The sequence below is a fragment of the Perognathus longimembris genome, chromosome 9 (genome assembly GCF_023159225.1).
Source record: "Perognathus longimembris pacificus isolate PPM17 chromosome 9, ASM2315922v1, whole genome shotgun sequence".
Classification (NCBI taxonomy): domain Eukaryota; kingdom Metazoa; phylum Chordata; class Mammalia; order Rodentia; family Heteromyidae; genus Perognathus; species Perognathus longimembris.
In genome coordinates, this window is record NC_063169.1 from 65,191,390 (window position 1) to 65,206,381 (window position 14,992).

The 14,992-nt window shown below is 39.6% G+C and overlaps 1 protein-coding gene across 9 annotated transcripts in view; it reads left to right on the forward strand.

Annotated features, from left to right (window-relative positions):
- Scaf8 (SR-related CTD associated factor 8) overlaps positions 1-14,992 on the forward strand; it is a 136,285-nt gene that overhangs the window by 43,595 nt on the left and 77,698 nt on the right. For all 9 annotated transcript variants that reach the window (XM_048354346.1, XM_048354350.1, XM_048354348.1 and 6 more), the window contains 5 exons: positions 804-918; positions 4,720-4,851; positions 4,992-5,104; positions 6,852-7,045; positions 13,154-13,254. In XM_048354346.1, the coding sequence (XP_048210303.1) occupies positions 804-918; positions 4,720-4,851; positions 4,992-5,104; positions 6,852-7,045; positions 13,154-13,254 (655 nt within the window). The remainder of the gene's footprint in view (positions 1-803; positions 919-4,719; positions 4,852-4,991; positions 5,105-6,851; positions 7,046-13,153; positions 13,255-14,992) is intronic.

The following is a 14,992-nucleotide window of genomic DNA, read 5'->3' on the forward strand; positions in this document are numbered from 1 at the left end:
GTGACCTAAACAATGTACGGGTCTCCTTATGTATCCTTCTGAAACAAGAATTGAAATTTTGCTTTCTAAAGCAAGGGAACAAGTTTACTCCATTATCTTTTGGGATGTAGCTTCTCAGTATTTGAAGATAGGTATCATTCTTCCCCATAGGTTTATTTGCTCCAGATGAAGTACACTTTTTTCCCCACCGTTCCAAGACTTCTCACCATCCTGCTTGCCCCTTTTGGGGTGCCCTCTTTTTTGTTCATGTCTTACCCTATGGCACCCAGCATTCCAGGTGTATTCCAGGTGTGAATTTCCCAGAGTATAGTTGCATTACTGTTTCCTCTTACCTATGCTGTCTGCCTCTGTTAACATCCTTAATAATGTTTATGTTTCTGTAAAGGAAGCATGTTAATTTCATAAAGTGTATGGTCAGTTATAATTGTAGATTGTGCACATTTCCCCACTATTTTATAAGAAAGGAAAAGTTAAGTGTTTAAATACTTTTAACTTTCGTGTTTTATCGAGATTTTTCTTAAAATGTTTTAATGAAAATCACTATATGTATTTAATTAGAGACAGTAATACCAGTAATATGCTCCCACAGAGCATACATCATTGTCTATTTCTGAAACACTGTTGAGTATATTTCACTTTTAATGTATTAATGTTCTGAAGTATACTATTTTGAATGTTAATATTTCACAAGCAAGAAATTGTAACTGAATATGGTGTATTGAATTGACATTTTGTTTTCATTAGGTACTTCCTTCCATTGTTACCTTTAGTGCATTTAAAAATGTTTCTGCTTTTCTTTTTAGCTCTCACGTTTCAGAGTCTGTGAACAATTCCATTTTTCATCAGATCGCAGAGCAGCTGCAACAGCAGAACATTGAACATCTCCGACAGCAGCTCCTGGAGCAGCCGCCTCAGAAGGTCAGCAGCCCATCTTGTGGTGGTCTTAGATGGTCTTTGTTCTGGAAATGGGAGTTCTGTGGGGTGTTTGGCCTTGAGAGCTTAATATCTTCTCATCTGTTTAGAGTTTTTATCAGCCACTTATCCACTCCCTACTGCATAGTGATATTTCTTTAACTTTATTAGTAGGAAGGTCAGTATTATTCAAGAGCTGTATAACTTTTTCTATAATCAGAATGTGTTCTGGCAACTTAGGGAATCCATATTATGGAAATTAATTTCTACGCTAAATAGAAAGGTCAAAAACGGGAAGCAGAGGTGGAGTTGCGGAATTACCATTTAATACTTTTGACTGATGTATCTTCTCTACCATTCTTTGTCTTTCCCCACACTGACAGTTGTGTAGTGAGTTGTATAGTGATGGTGACAAACAGATTGCTCTTTAGTTTAAAGAATGTAGTTGCTGTGACAGAGCTTTGTTAAGCTTGTAGGAGGCATAGTTGACATTGAGTGCACATGAAAAAGGCATTAAGACTCCTTTAGCTTATCTTCAGACTTAAAGCCTAACCATAGACTAAACATCTAATGCAAAAAATAGAGGACTGCATTTTATCATGATCCTTAAGTTTGGATTCTGTTTTTCTTTGCATTCTTCTGCTTTTTAAAATTACTGTAGGGCTGGGAGTGTGGCTTAGTGGTACAGTGCTTGTCTAGCATGCATGGAGCCCTAGGTTTGATTCATCCACACCACGTGAACAGAAAAAGTTGGAAATGGTGCTGTGACTCAAGTGGTAAAGTGCTAGGCTTGAGCAAAAAGAAGCTCAGGGACAGCGTCTGAGTTTAAGCCCCAGGATGGGGAGTAAAATAAAATTACTGTAAAATGGATTTCTTGTCAATTTTCCTTTTGCTATTATAGGCTGAAACTTAAAAATCTGAATTTTCAACTATTCAAAGAAGAATAAGAGCAGATGACAAAAATGATATTTCTACTTTTTTAAATCTTGAACTATAATACAGTATTTTTGGTAATGTATTTATTGAAACTTAAAAGATAACATTTCACTTTGTAAACTCCTGACTCTGTCCCTTAGCTTCTTTTGCTCAAGGCTGGCAGTCTGCCACTTGAGTCACAGCGCCACTTCTGGCTTTTTCTGAGTAGTTTATTGGCAGTAAGAGTCTCATGGACGAAACTGCTTGGGCTAGCTTTGAACCACTATCCTCAGATCTCAGTCTTCTGAGTAGCTAGGATTACAGGCATGAGCCACCAGTGCCCAGCATTAAACTTTTTTTTTTCTTTTTGGCCAGCCCTGGAGCTTGCCTGGGGGCCTGAGCACTATCCCTGGCCTCTTTTTGCTCAAGGCAAGCACTCTGCCACTTGAACTAGCACCACTTCTGGCCATTTTCTATATATGTGATGCTGGGGAATCGAACCCAGGGCTTCATGTATAGGAGGCAAGCACTCTTGCCACTAGGCCATATTCCCAGCCCCTCAACTCCTTTTTAATAACTCTATTATTTTGTTTTTCTTTTTTTAACATAATTGATGAGGAATTGTTTTTTAAAGGCACATAAAACATTCAGTCTTAATATCTATTTGATATTGTTAAAGAAGTATACCAAGTGTGCATTTAAAATAGCAACTTGTGCTGATTTGTTAATTTTTATTGAGAATTAAGTGGGAAAAAAAGATTTTATACTATAGCTAGGCAACTTCCCTTGTAAAAAGAGCATTTTGAAGTTGAAATAAGCTGTGATAGCTCTTAGTTTAAGAAAATAACATATACTGGGTGGCAATGGGTCATACCTGTAATCCTAGCTACTCAGGAGGCTGAGATCTAAGGATGGCGGTTCGAAGCCAGTCTGGGCAGGAAAGTCTATTGGACTCTTATCTCCAGTAAACCAGCAAAAAAAAGCCAAAAGTGGAGCTGTAGCTCAAGTCGTAGAGTGCTAGCCTTGAGAGAAAGATCTCAGGGGAAGCACCCAGTTCAAGCCTCATGATGGGCACCAAAAAACAAAAAGGAAATCATGTACTAAGGCTATTTAATTTAAAGCTTCCTTGGGCAAGAACACTACATAAAAGAACTCTGACACTTTTAGTCCACTGCTGTTGGATGTGTGTTTGAAGTTCCCGAACAGATGTGTTTTGGGGGTTTGGATTTTTGTTTTTGATACAATGCAAATTAAATGTATCTGACTAATCTGTTTCTTGTGTTCTGATATTAGTAGTTTCTAGGACTAGAACTAAAGTGTTATCTTAAGGACCAGTTGTACCTTTCCACAAAGAGTAGAACTAAGTTCACTGATAGTGCTTACTCTCCCATGGTTTCTTTAGTAGTCTTAAATATCATTAGAACAGTTTTTCATCTCCCTAAACTAGCACTAGTCATGTATATTTTCTGCCTTTTATAGAATATTTTCTTTTCTTGCGGTCTCCTCATTGCTTTGGCAGCTCTCAATTCCAGATAGGCACTTGGATTCCTTTTAGAGAGACAAACCCAGAGTTAAGAAGATCATTAGTGAACACAGTTTAGTTGTGACTGCATAGTAATTTCTAGCCTATATCACCAGGGACTGCTGTTTGTGGGTTCTGGATACCTAAACATCCTGTCTTACACTTTCTCTACCAAGTTATTTTCCCTAACAATAATCAGATAGCACTTTTTTTAAGTTTCAAAAAATACTATTAGTGATTAGCATCAAATAAGCGTTATCACTATATCAACTAACAGAAATTCTTATGCCAGGGAGGGCATGTATATATTTATTGGTTCCTATAATTAGGTCTTTATTACCTAACTTTTATTAGAACTTTTGAAATGTTTTATATGTCTCAAAGTACTTTTTACTATTAACTTAATGAACTAGAAGGTAAGAATGGTTTTGCTAAATAAATTTTTATAATTTTTAAATATATTTATATTTTATTGTATTTTTTATTATAAATACTTCATTTGTACTGGGTTGCCAGTGCAGTGCTACTTATTCTAGATTCTAGATTCTTATAATTTACTCCCATCAACATTCATTAAGCCAATGTCATTTGTATTTTTCCATACTTAAAAAATGTATTTGAGGGGCTGGGGATATAGCCTAGCGGCAAGAGTGCCTGTCTCAGATACATGAGGCCCTAGGTTCGAGTCCCCAGCACCACATATACAGAAAACGGCCAGAAGCGGCGCTGTGGCTCAAGTGGCAGAGTGCTAGCCTTGAGTGGGAAGAAGCCAGGGACAGTGCTCAGGCCCTGAGTCCAAGGCCCAGGACTGGCAAAAAAAAAAAAAAAAATGTATTTGAATATTGACTTAATTCTACTCAAAAATTACAGTCCTTTCTATGGTGTTTTCTTGCTTTTTAAGTAAAGTTTAATTTATGTAAAACTGCAATTTTAGATTGATTACTTTATAATTTAGCATGAACTATATATTAGATTTCTCTTAAGCATTTTTTTTCCCAGTGTTTTTATTTATTTATTTTTGCCAGTCCTGGGGCTTGAACTCAGGGCCTGGTCACTGTCACTGAGCTTCTCTCTCTTTTTTTTTTTTTTTTTTTGGCCAGTCCTGGGGCTTGGACTCAGGGCCTGAGCACTGTCCCTGGCTTCTTTTTGCTCAAGGCTAGCACTCTGCCACTTGAGCCACAGCGCCACTTCTGGCCATTTTCTGTATATGTGGTGCTGGGGAATTGAACCCAGGGCCTCATGTATACAAGGCAGGCACTCTTGCCACTAGGCCATATTCCCAGCCCCTCTCTTAAGCATTTTGATTGTATGTTTACCGTATTTAAGTTTTCATTAGTAATAAAATTATGTACCATTTTTGTTTCCAATAGGCAACTCCCCAGGATAGTCAAGAAGAAACATTTGGGTCAGAGCATTCGGCATCACCATCACAAGGAAGCAGCCAGCAACATTTCCTTGAACCTGAAGCAAATTTGGATGATTCCATAGATATTCAGCAACAGGTAAAAGTATTTTTGTGAGTATATAAAATTATTTTTTAAAAACATGGAATATTATGTAATGGTGATGTGTAAATGAACATATTTTTCCTTAAACTCTATACCCTGTGTATGATTTGTTTGCCCTTCTTTTGACTTTCAAGGATATGGATATAGATGAAGGACAAGATGCAGTAGAAGAGGAAATCTTTGAACAAGAAGCTAAGAAAGTGGCCGTTCGTTCTAGATCAAGAACTCACTCAAGATCTCGCTCAAGGTTCTACATTAACACTTAACCATAGCTATGTGAATGTTTAAAATGTTGGCCTTATTTCTATGTATCAAAATGAAAAATGTGGAGCTGGGAATATGGCCTAGTGGCAAGAGTGCTTGCCTCGTATACATGAGGCCCTGGGTTCGATTCCTCAGCACCACATGTACAGAAAATGGCCAGAAGTGGCTCTGTGGCTCAAGTGGCAGAGTACTAGCCTTGAGCAAAAAAAAAAGCCAGGGACAGTACTCAGGCCCTGAGTTCACAGTCTAGGACTGCCCCCCCCCCCCAAAAAAAAGAAAACTGCTTTTCTTGAAATAATATTTGATAATCTCAGAGTAAAGTAATTGCGAATTGGAAGCAAGAGAAGCTTGCTCACATGTCTGCCACGTATGGGAGTAATAGCTGGGATTTTTTTTATTACACTGGATATTTGTTGATGCTGAAATATCACGTAGTGGGAGTATAAATGCTTCTGAGTGTACAGTTATGCCAGCTGTATTTCTTGCATTCCATTTTACCTCATGACACTATAAAAAATGGGTCCAAAACCCCTACAAAAATTAATGTCATCCCCTTTTAACAATTCATACTCCACACTCACGTAGGAATAGCCTAGAAGCCTGCATGGTAAATGTTGGACTGTTTTAGCATCACCTTCTGTGGTAAATTCAAGAACCGCAAAATTTTAGATCCTTCAAAACTGTGAAGAATAGTGGCTGGGGATATAGCCTAGTGGCAAGAGTGCCTGCCTCGGATACACGAGGCCCTAGGTTCGATTCCCCAGCACCACATATACAGAAAACGGCCAGAAGCGGCGCTGTGGCTCAAGTGGCAGAGTGCTAGCCTTGAGCAGGAAGAAGCCAGGGACAGTGCTCAGGCCCTGAGTCCAAGGCCCAGGACTGGCCAAAAAAAAAAAAAACAACAACAACAAAACTGTGAAGAATAACTGTGCCTCATGCACTATTGCAAACAGTATGTTGGGGGGGTTGTTTAAATCACGGGGCTTGAACTCAGGGCCTGGCACTGTCCCTGAGCTTTTCTGCTCAAGGCTAGTGTTCTACCACTTTGAACCACAGTTCCACTTCAGTTTTCATTGTGGTTAGTTGGACATAAGTCTCACAGACTTTCCTGCCTGGGCTGACTTTGAACCATAGTCCTAGATCTCAGCATTTTGCATAACTAGGATTATAAGTGTGAGCCACCAGCTCCTCCTGGCTTGTTTCTTAATTTTAAAGAATGTTATTTTGGCTATAAGTCTTGTTCTGAATTCTTGTTGGGCAATGGTCAGAAGAGTCTTAAGGATCAGCAATGGCCTTTCTTGAACCTAGCCATTCTCTTCCTCTCATTGTGAATAATCACCCAGACTCAGAATCACTAGATAAAATTTATGGTTAGTGTGGACCTCTGTAGCACCTGAATTTAGGCAAAATGCGTTTGATAATGGGTGATCCAATAAAACATCCTAAGAGATATATATAAAACATTCACTTCAAATGGAAAGATTTGACAGAAAGATAATACTGGGGTTGGGAATGTGGCTTAGTGGGTTGGATTCCTCACTACCCCATAAACAGAAAAAGCCAGAAGTGGTGCTGTGGCTCAAGTAGTAGAGTGCTAGCCTTGAACAAAAGAAATTCAGGGACAGTGTCCAGTCCCTGAGTTCAAGCCCCAGCACTTGCCAAAAAAGAAATAAGAAAGATAATACTGCCATTAGGAGTGAATTTTTATAGTTTTGTTTTTGTTTTGCTAGGTCACCAAGAAAACGAAGGTCCAGGTCACGATCTGGTTCTCGAAAGCGTAAGCACAGAAAGCGATCACGCTCCCGCTCCAGAGAAAGAAAAAGGAAGTCCTCACGTTCCTACTCAAGTGAAAGGAGAGCCAGAGAAAGAGAAAAAGAACGGCAAAAAAAGGGATTACCTCCAATTAGATCTAAAACATTAAGTGGTAAGTAACACAAGTATTATAAACTAGTTTTATGGTATAAAAATCTCTAAACCAAATTTAATTTTGAGGCTTAAGAAATTAAGGAGGAGTCTGGTATATAAGTTATTTTGTCCCAAAATTTTGTAATTTGTTTGAGATGTAAAAGGAAAACAGATTAAACTCAAATACTAAAGTCACTGAGTTGGATTTTTTTTAAATGCCGATTCGAAAATGACTACTAATGATCCAAACACACACCAAGTTGATATCTGTAGCATGACACCTTCACTTTGCATCCAGAGAATGCTAACCAATTGTGAACATTGAGTCTGTAGGAATAATGATCATACAGAGCTTTGTTTTCTCAGTGCTGCAACTCAAGGCTTTGCACATGCTAAGCATGTACTTTGTACCTGAGCTTCATTCCCAGCCTAATTGAGCTATAATTTTTTATGCAAATGATAAATTATGGCTGCATAGTAGATGAGCAAATCCTATGGCACAACCCTTTTCAGTCTTTGTATGTTAGTCTATTATGTATAATTAGATTATATTATTGTGGGTTTGTTTTGTGGCAGACTTGGGGAGCAGGGAGGGTGTCTGTGTTAAGTACAACAAAGTAAGTTTGCATTTCTCCAAATTCTGGCCTATTCTTAATGAATTACGATTTCTATGGTGAGCTAACATGATATAGATATAGAAGTACATAATATGTAACAGTTGTCATTTTTTTTTTTTTGCCAAGAGCTAAACATTGGTCATTTTACCTATTTCTGAAGGTCTCAATAAATTCCTTCTGTCTGCAAGAAAAGTGAATAATTGGTGTAATTTACGCTGCTAGAGCTTCTTGGAAACCCAGGCCTAAAATCAAAGGCAACAGCCATCTGCTTAGTAAGTTTTGGCATTTGAGTTGGCCATGGTTATCTTTCTAGAATCTTCCCTGGTGTTGAGAGCTAGTGTTAATAGTATTGCTATTTCTAAGGTTCTGTTGCTCCTTTATGGTAAGGGATTACATGCAGACGTTTTAATGTTGGCTTGTCAATAACATCCAGCCTGTGGCCGGCCATGAAGCCGGGATTGCCACTAGGATATTTACAACCATTAGCTTTGTTTGCTAATAATACTAGGTGGGATTTTTATGTGGAAATTCATTTAAGTTCTTCATTTTGTTGCTGTCATGTGTTTATTGGCCAGTGAATCTATTTTCTTGAGGGTACAATCTGATGCTTCCATTCATATATATGTGTAATGACCAGACATTGCCAGCTCAAGACAGTTTTCACTTTCCTTGAGAATGTTCAGAATCCTGTCTTTGGTTAAATGTAGTCATACTGCTCTTGACTTTCTCCCCACCCCTCACCCCCCTGCCCCCGCCAGACTTGGACTCAGGGCCTGAGCCCTTTCTCTGGCTTCTTTTTGCTCCAAGCCAACACTCTCTACCTCTTGAGCCACAATGCCACTTCTGGCCTTTTCTGTTTATGTGGTGCTGAGGAATCGAACCCAGGGCTTCATGCATGCTAGGCGAGCACTCTACTGCTAAGCCACATTCCCAGCCCCAACTTACTCCTTTTTTATCTAAGCACATAGCAAATGCAGAGAAGACCGAGTCTCCCATAGATTACGTCTTTCTCTCTGAAGCAGTAGTAGTATAATGTGGTTACTATTCTCTTAACACCTGTTTCAATTTGTAAGGCATACTGTTCCCCACTATTATTCCTTCACGTGTATTTAAGAATAAAGTCTAGCTGAGTGTTTATGATCATGCCTATAATCACAGTTACTCAGGCTGAGATCAGAAGATTGTGGTCTGAAGCCAGCTCTAGGAGGAAAAGACTCCACTTAAGTGTACTTCGATTTAACCAGCAAAATGGTGAATTGGAGATTTGATTTAAGTAGAAGAGCACCAACCACAAGCAGTAAAGTTGAGCAAGATCTACAGGCCATGGAATTTAAGCCCTCATACTAGCACCAAAACTGGGGATATGAAACAAGTGATCCCTCTGTATGGATGGAAATGAATAATCATCACTTCTTGGAAGAAAAATAAATGTACAGAGCAGTAACAATGAAAGACTTAGGGAATGTAAAACAGCATGTAAGGGAGGTGATGTGGTGGTAGCTGGAATATGTATGACAGAGAAATGAATAAGGAAGTATTCAAAGAGCTCCAGAAATCTGTCTGGGCTTGTGGTAAGTTAAGTAATCTCCCTGTGGCTCAAGCCATTTATATCCAAATCTGTGGAACTTGTAAAGCAGCTTCATTGTGTGGTACTTTGGTCAGCTGTTGCTAACCAGTGCATCATGGCTGGAGCTGGCTGGAGCAGCAGAGGAAGCAAAGGGCAGCAGGAAAGGCCTAAGGCGCCAGAGTCCCCTTCAAGGACACCCACAGTGAGCCAGCTTACACTGGGCCCTACCTCCAAAGGTTAAATTTTAAATCTTAAGTTAAGAAAAGTCAAGGATTGTGAGGTAGATTGAGATTTGTGTTAAATATTACATGTGTGCAGAGTAGACTGCACAAGACAACACAGCTAGCAGGAAAAGATCGCTTAGAAGCGTCTGTGCATTACATAAATGATTCCTAAAGCTTACATGGGTCTGGAAGATGTTGGAGTTCTAACCAGCTGGAGTAGAGGCATCTGGTAGTGAGCTTTCCAAGGGCCATACTTCATTGTGAAGTCACATTAGCCCTAAAGCCTGCTCTGGGCTTGTTCTGTCAAGATCAGGATGCTGGAAAGTTTTCTTTTTTTGGCCAGTCCTGGGCCTTGGACTCAGGGCCTGAGCACTGTCCCTGGCTTCTTCCCGCTCAAGGCTAGCACTCTGCCACCTGAGCCACAGCGCCCCTTCTGGCCGTTTTCCATATATGTGGTGCTGGGGAATCGAACCGATAGTTTATGTGTAGGAGGCAAGCACTCTTGCCACTAAGCCATATTCCCAGCCCCTTTTTTAATTTATTTATTAAATTTTTTGACAAGGTGTTGTGCAAAAGGGGCACAGTTACATAATAGGGCAGTGTGTACATTTCCTGTACTATCTTACACCCTGTTTTTCTTTCCCTTCCCTAGATCAGGTAGACATATATACAATACGCCAAAGGAAATTCACCTAAGACTTTAAATATAACGTCAACAATAGAGTTTGCTTATCCTTGTCTTATATGATCATACATACATAGCTTTTGAGCTATTGTGATCCACTGAGAGGTCTATTTTTGACCTCTATATGTTGAGTAGTTGTTTGGTTTTAGTTACATAATGTAGGGTCACTGACCCAAACCTGTGGGAAATACCATTTGACAAGAAGTTTTTTGTTTGGCTGACCTGGTCTCTACTGTCTCCCCCTCCCCCCACCTTAACAGTCATATATCAAGGAGAACATGCCCCTTTGTTTTCTGTGTTCTAGGCTTGTCTCGCTCAACATTATTTGTTCAAGTTCTGACCATTTCCCTGCGAATACTAATATTTCCCCATTTCTAATCACCATGTAGTATTATTGTGTATAGGTACCATAGTTTTTGGATTCATTCATCTGTAGAGGGGCATCTGGGTTGTTTCCATAATTTGGCTATTGTGAATTGTGCCGCGATAAACATGGAAGTACAAATGTCTTTTGATATCTTGAGACCTGTTGTTCATGATAGATGCCTAGGAGTGGTATGGCTGGGTCATAGGGTAGGTCTATGTTGAGCTTTTTGAGGAACCTCCATACTGTTCTCCAAAGTGGTTGTACTAATTTGCACTCCCACCAACAATGGAGAAGGGTTCATCTTTCCCCACACCCCCTCCAGCATTTGTGGTTGCCTGAGTTCAGAGTATAGGCCATTCTAACTGGAGTGAGGTGGTATCTCAGGGTTGTTTTTATTTGCATTTCCTTTACTGCCAGGGATGTTGAACATTTCCTCATATGTTTCTTTGCCATTTTTATCTCTTCTCTTGTGAAGTCTCTCTTTAGCTCCTTTGCCCATTTCCTAATTGGTTGGCTGGGCTTGGAGGGGGTTAGTTTTTTGAGTTCTCTGTAGATGACAGATATTAGGCCTTTGTTGCTGTGCTGGTAAAGATCCTTTCCCATATGGTTGGCTGTCTTTCTAGTTTGGTGGCTATGTCTTTAGCTGTGCAGAAACTTTTTATTTTGTAGTAATCCCCTTTGCCAAGTCTCTCCCCTATCTGTTGTGCCCCAGGGACTATATTCATGAAGTTCCTTCCGGTGCCTATAAGTTCTAGCATCTTTCCTACTCTGTCCTTCAGTAGTTTCAAGGATTCAGGTCTGATGTTGAGGTCCTTGATCCATTTTGAGTTTACCTTGGTGCATGATGATAGGCTAGGGTCTACTTTGAGTTTTCTACATATGGCTGCCCAGTTCTCCCAGCACCAGTAGTTGAAGAGGCTATGTTTTTTCATTGTATGTCTTTAGCTCCTTTGTCGAATGTCAGCTGACTGTAAGAGTGCAGTTTTATTTCTGGGTCTTCAATTGTATTCCATTGGTCTTCAGGTCTGTTTTTATACCAGTACCAGGCTGTTTTTGTTATGATAGCTCTATAATAGAGCTTAAAGTCTGGTATTGTGATACCTCCTGCACTGCTTTTTTTGCCTAGAATTGCTTTGGCTATTCTAGGTCTTTTGCTGTTCCATATGAATTTATGGGTTGCCTTCTCTATTTCAGTGAAGAATGTAGCTGGGATCTTGATGAGGATTGCATTGAATTTGTTTAACAATTTGGGCAATATGGCCATTTTTACTATATTGCTTCTGCCTACCCATGAGCATGGGAGGAAACTTTTTAAAAATGACATTGCCATAGATCCAAATATAGTACATTAACATGATGCAAATGTGTTGCCTGAAATTTTAAAATAAATGTCTTACAAAAGAGGAGTTGTTCAAGAAAACATAAAGAGCATAGTTGCTAAAGGTTTGCCAGGACCTCTCGTGATCAGTATTAGTTAATTGGGAAGAAGAGGCTTTCAATACTCACGTGTCTTTAAGTCTTTGATGATAACAAATGGAGTATCGTAATTCACTCATCTCCTCTAGCATCTTCACAGTCTTATTTCCCTAAAGGTAGCATAGGACATAGTACAATTTTCAATTTTATCTTGATTGGGGAACAGCATATACTGAAAGATACTTTAAAAGGTTCACAGATAGGATTGCAGACAGAGTGATTTTGAAACTTGGTTGTGTTTTAGAATCATCTGGGAGACTTCATTTCCCAGTCTCAAACCTATCCCTGTCCTCATCCCCTAGAGTAGGGAGGGACCTACCCTTCCTGCTCCTTCTCTCCTAGGTGGACACACAACCACCCGCTGGTGTCAGAAAATAAATAGACACAATAGAGGTACAGGAAATTTTGTTGAGGCATTTTACTTCCATACCAAACAGTGCTCTGCCACTCTCCCCAGAGCTAGGGTCCGTTTGGTTTTTTTCTTAATCCAAGGGTTGGTGATGCCCCTTCTCCTTTTTGCTAAGGAGTCCGGCTCACAAGTTTTTGTTCTTGTTTTTTAACAATTGGTTATCAGGGTGATGAAGTAATACAGGGAAGTTAGAAAGCACTCTAACCATCAGTGAGGAGTTCCCACTGGGGGGAGGTGGGAGGTCATGGTTTGGAGGCAAAGGTGCACATTCTTCTGTCATCACAGCTGGGAACCAGGCTGCTGACAGCTGCAGTTGGAGGAGGCTGGTAAAGTTGGGGCAAGGGGCCTATTCATTAACTCCATTGACAAATATTCATAGAGCTGTTGGATGGCTGGTCAGTCGCTAACAACATTATGTAATTGGAATCAAGAAGCAAGTATTTCCTGAAAATATCAGTACACAGTGGTAAATGGTTACAAGATGGAGACATTTGGGTTGACAGTGGGGACCCTTCATTCCCAGTGTGGCATACCCCGTCCCAATCCTCCTAGGTAGGGTACTGCCTTCTCAGGCAGACCAGCATGTGTTTTAGAGCTTAGGAACAAAGGATGTGGTAGAAGTGGACTCAAAGAAAAGGAACTTCAGTAGAATTTACCCACAGATATGTGTTGCTTCACAAGTATCTGTTATCTTAAATAATACCTCCTTAGTTGTTTCATTTTGTGTTCCTTGAAAGAAGTGACCCTTTCTGTGACTTAGGTTGTCTCTTATTTCTTGACAGTATGTAGTACTACTCTCTGGGTCGGTCAGGTGGACAAGAAGGCAACGCAACAAGATTTAACCAACCTTTTTGAAGAGTTTGGACAAATTGAATCTATTAATGTAAGTATCACTTAAAAGGAATTTAAGATTAAAAAAGTAAGTCATTTTCACTTGTAATCTCTTCAGTTCCCAGTTAAACCTGTAGCATCTAGCTTTATAATGAACATCTATAAAGAATTGTTTACTTTGATCATTTTTGTGTTTACTCTGAGCCTACTTATCTCATCTTTCCTTCTTAGTGAAATTCCTACAAAATTTCAATATCAGATTTGTAGGAATATAGGACTTAAATCCATAAAAAAATCAACTGCTTGAATTAGCAGCAAACTTATCTGTGATACTTAATTTTCTTTGAAAAAATAAGAAAATGATTCACACTGAATTGTAGTCATCTGCACATAAGCCCTTAAATATTAGTAGAGACAGAAAACCCCGTTTGTCATGCAACATTTTTTGTTCTCTTTGCTTTCACTCTCCCTCCATTTGCTTTCTTATGAAATGAAGCAAGGTATTTTGCAAGAAAAGCAACATGGCCAAGGTATTACACCTAACTTGAGTATAACTTTCTTCCACTTCATTTTTTTCCACTGTTTTCAGCCAATCTCCTTTAAGTATTTTTTTTTTTCAGAGACCTGTTTTGTTTTGTTTTTTCCTGGAAGTTAGACACCTTAATAAACCATTTTAATTGCTTTCATCCCTCCTGTCTCTCCTCCATTATGTAAATTTTGATCCTTTGATGAGTCTTGTTGGTGGTTTGTTGTGAGGCTTGGGCACTGTTCCTGAGTTCTTCAATTCAAGGCTAGCACTCTACCACTTGAGATACAGTGTCACTTCCTCTTTGACGAGTCTCATAACTCATTCAGCTTCTGATTTCATTAGTATAGTTGCACTTTTACATGTGTTGGACCTTTTATTACAATGTACCTGAAAACTCTTTTCCAATCTTAATTCCTAATACTCTGTATGTGGCCAGACTTGGCTTTTTTATATTAGTCAAAGCACTCTTCATTTGAATTGCATTTGACCATTTAGCATTTCCAAGTGTGTGTGATCTCATTGGATCCCCAAAGAAGCTGGTTAAGTAATTAACATACACTGATTTACTTGATCACACAGATAAACAATAGATGTTTAATTGGGAACTTCAACTTAGGGCTTTAGCATTTTACTTGTGGGGGCTGGGAATTTGGCTTAATGGTAGAGTGCTTGCCTAGCATGCATGAAGCCCTGGGTTTGATTCCTCAGCACCACATACACAGAAAAAGCCAGAAGTGGCTCTGTGGCTCAAGTGGTAGAGCCTGGAGCAAAAAGAAGCCAGGGACAGTGCTCAGGCCATGAGTTCATGCCCCAAGCCTGGCAAAAAATAAATACATAAATTGTCAGTGCACAGCCAAGAAATCATCATTCAGAGTTCATCATTTTAGAATCTTTTTGAATGTTTTCAGATTCTGATATTCCCCTATCTTTACAATAGTAGTGATAATGTCTTTAAAGTAGCAAGAGTATAGGGGGGGGATTTTGATCCACGGCAATCACCTCTCAAAAATAATTTTTTCAGGGCTGGGGATATAGCCTAGCGGCAAGAGTGCCTGCCTCGGATACACAAGGCCCTAGGTTCGATTCCCCAGCACCACATATACAGAAAACGGCCAGAAGCGGCGCTGTGGCTCAAGTGGCAGAGTGCTAGCCTTGAGCGGGAAGAAGCCAGGGACAGTGCTCAGGCCCTGAGTCCAAGGCCCAGGACTGGCAAAAAAAAAAAAATTTTTTTTTTTTCAAAAAAGAAACCATACAGTTTTCT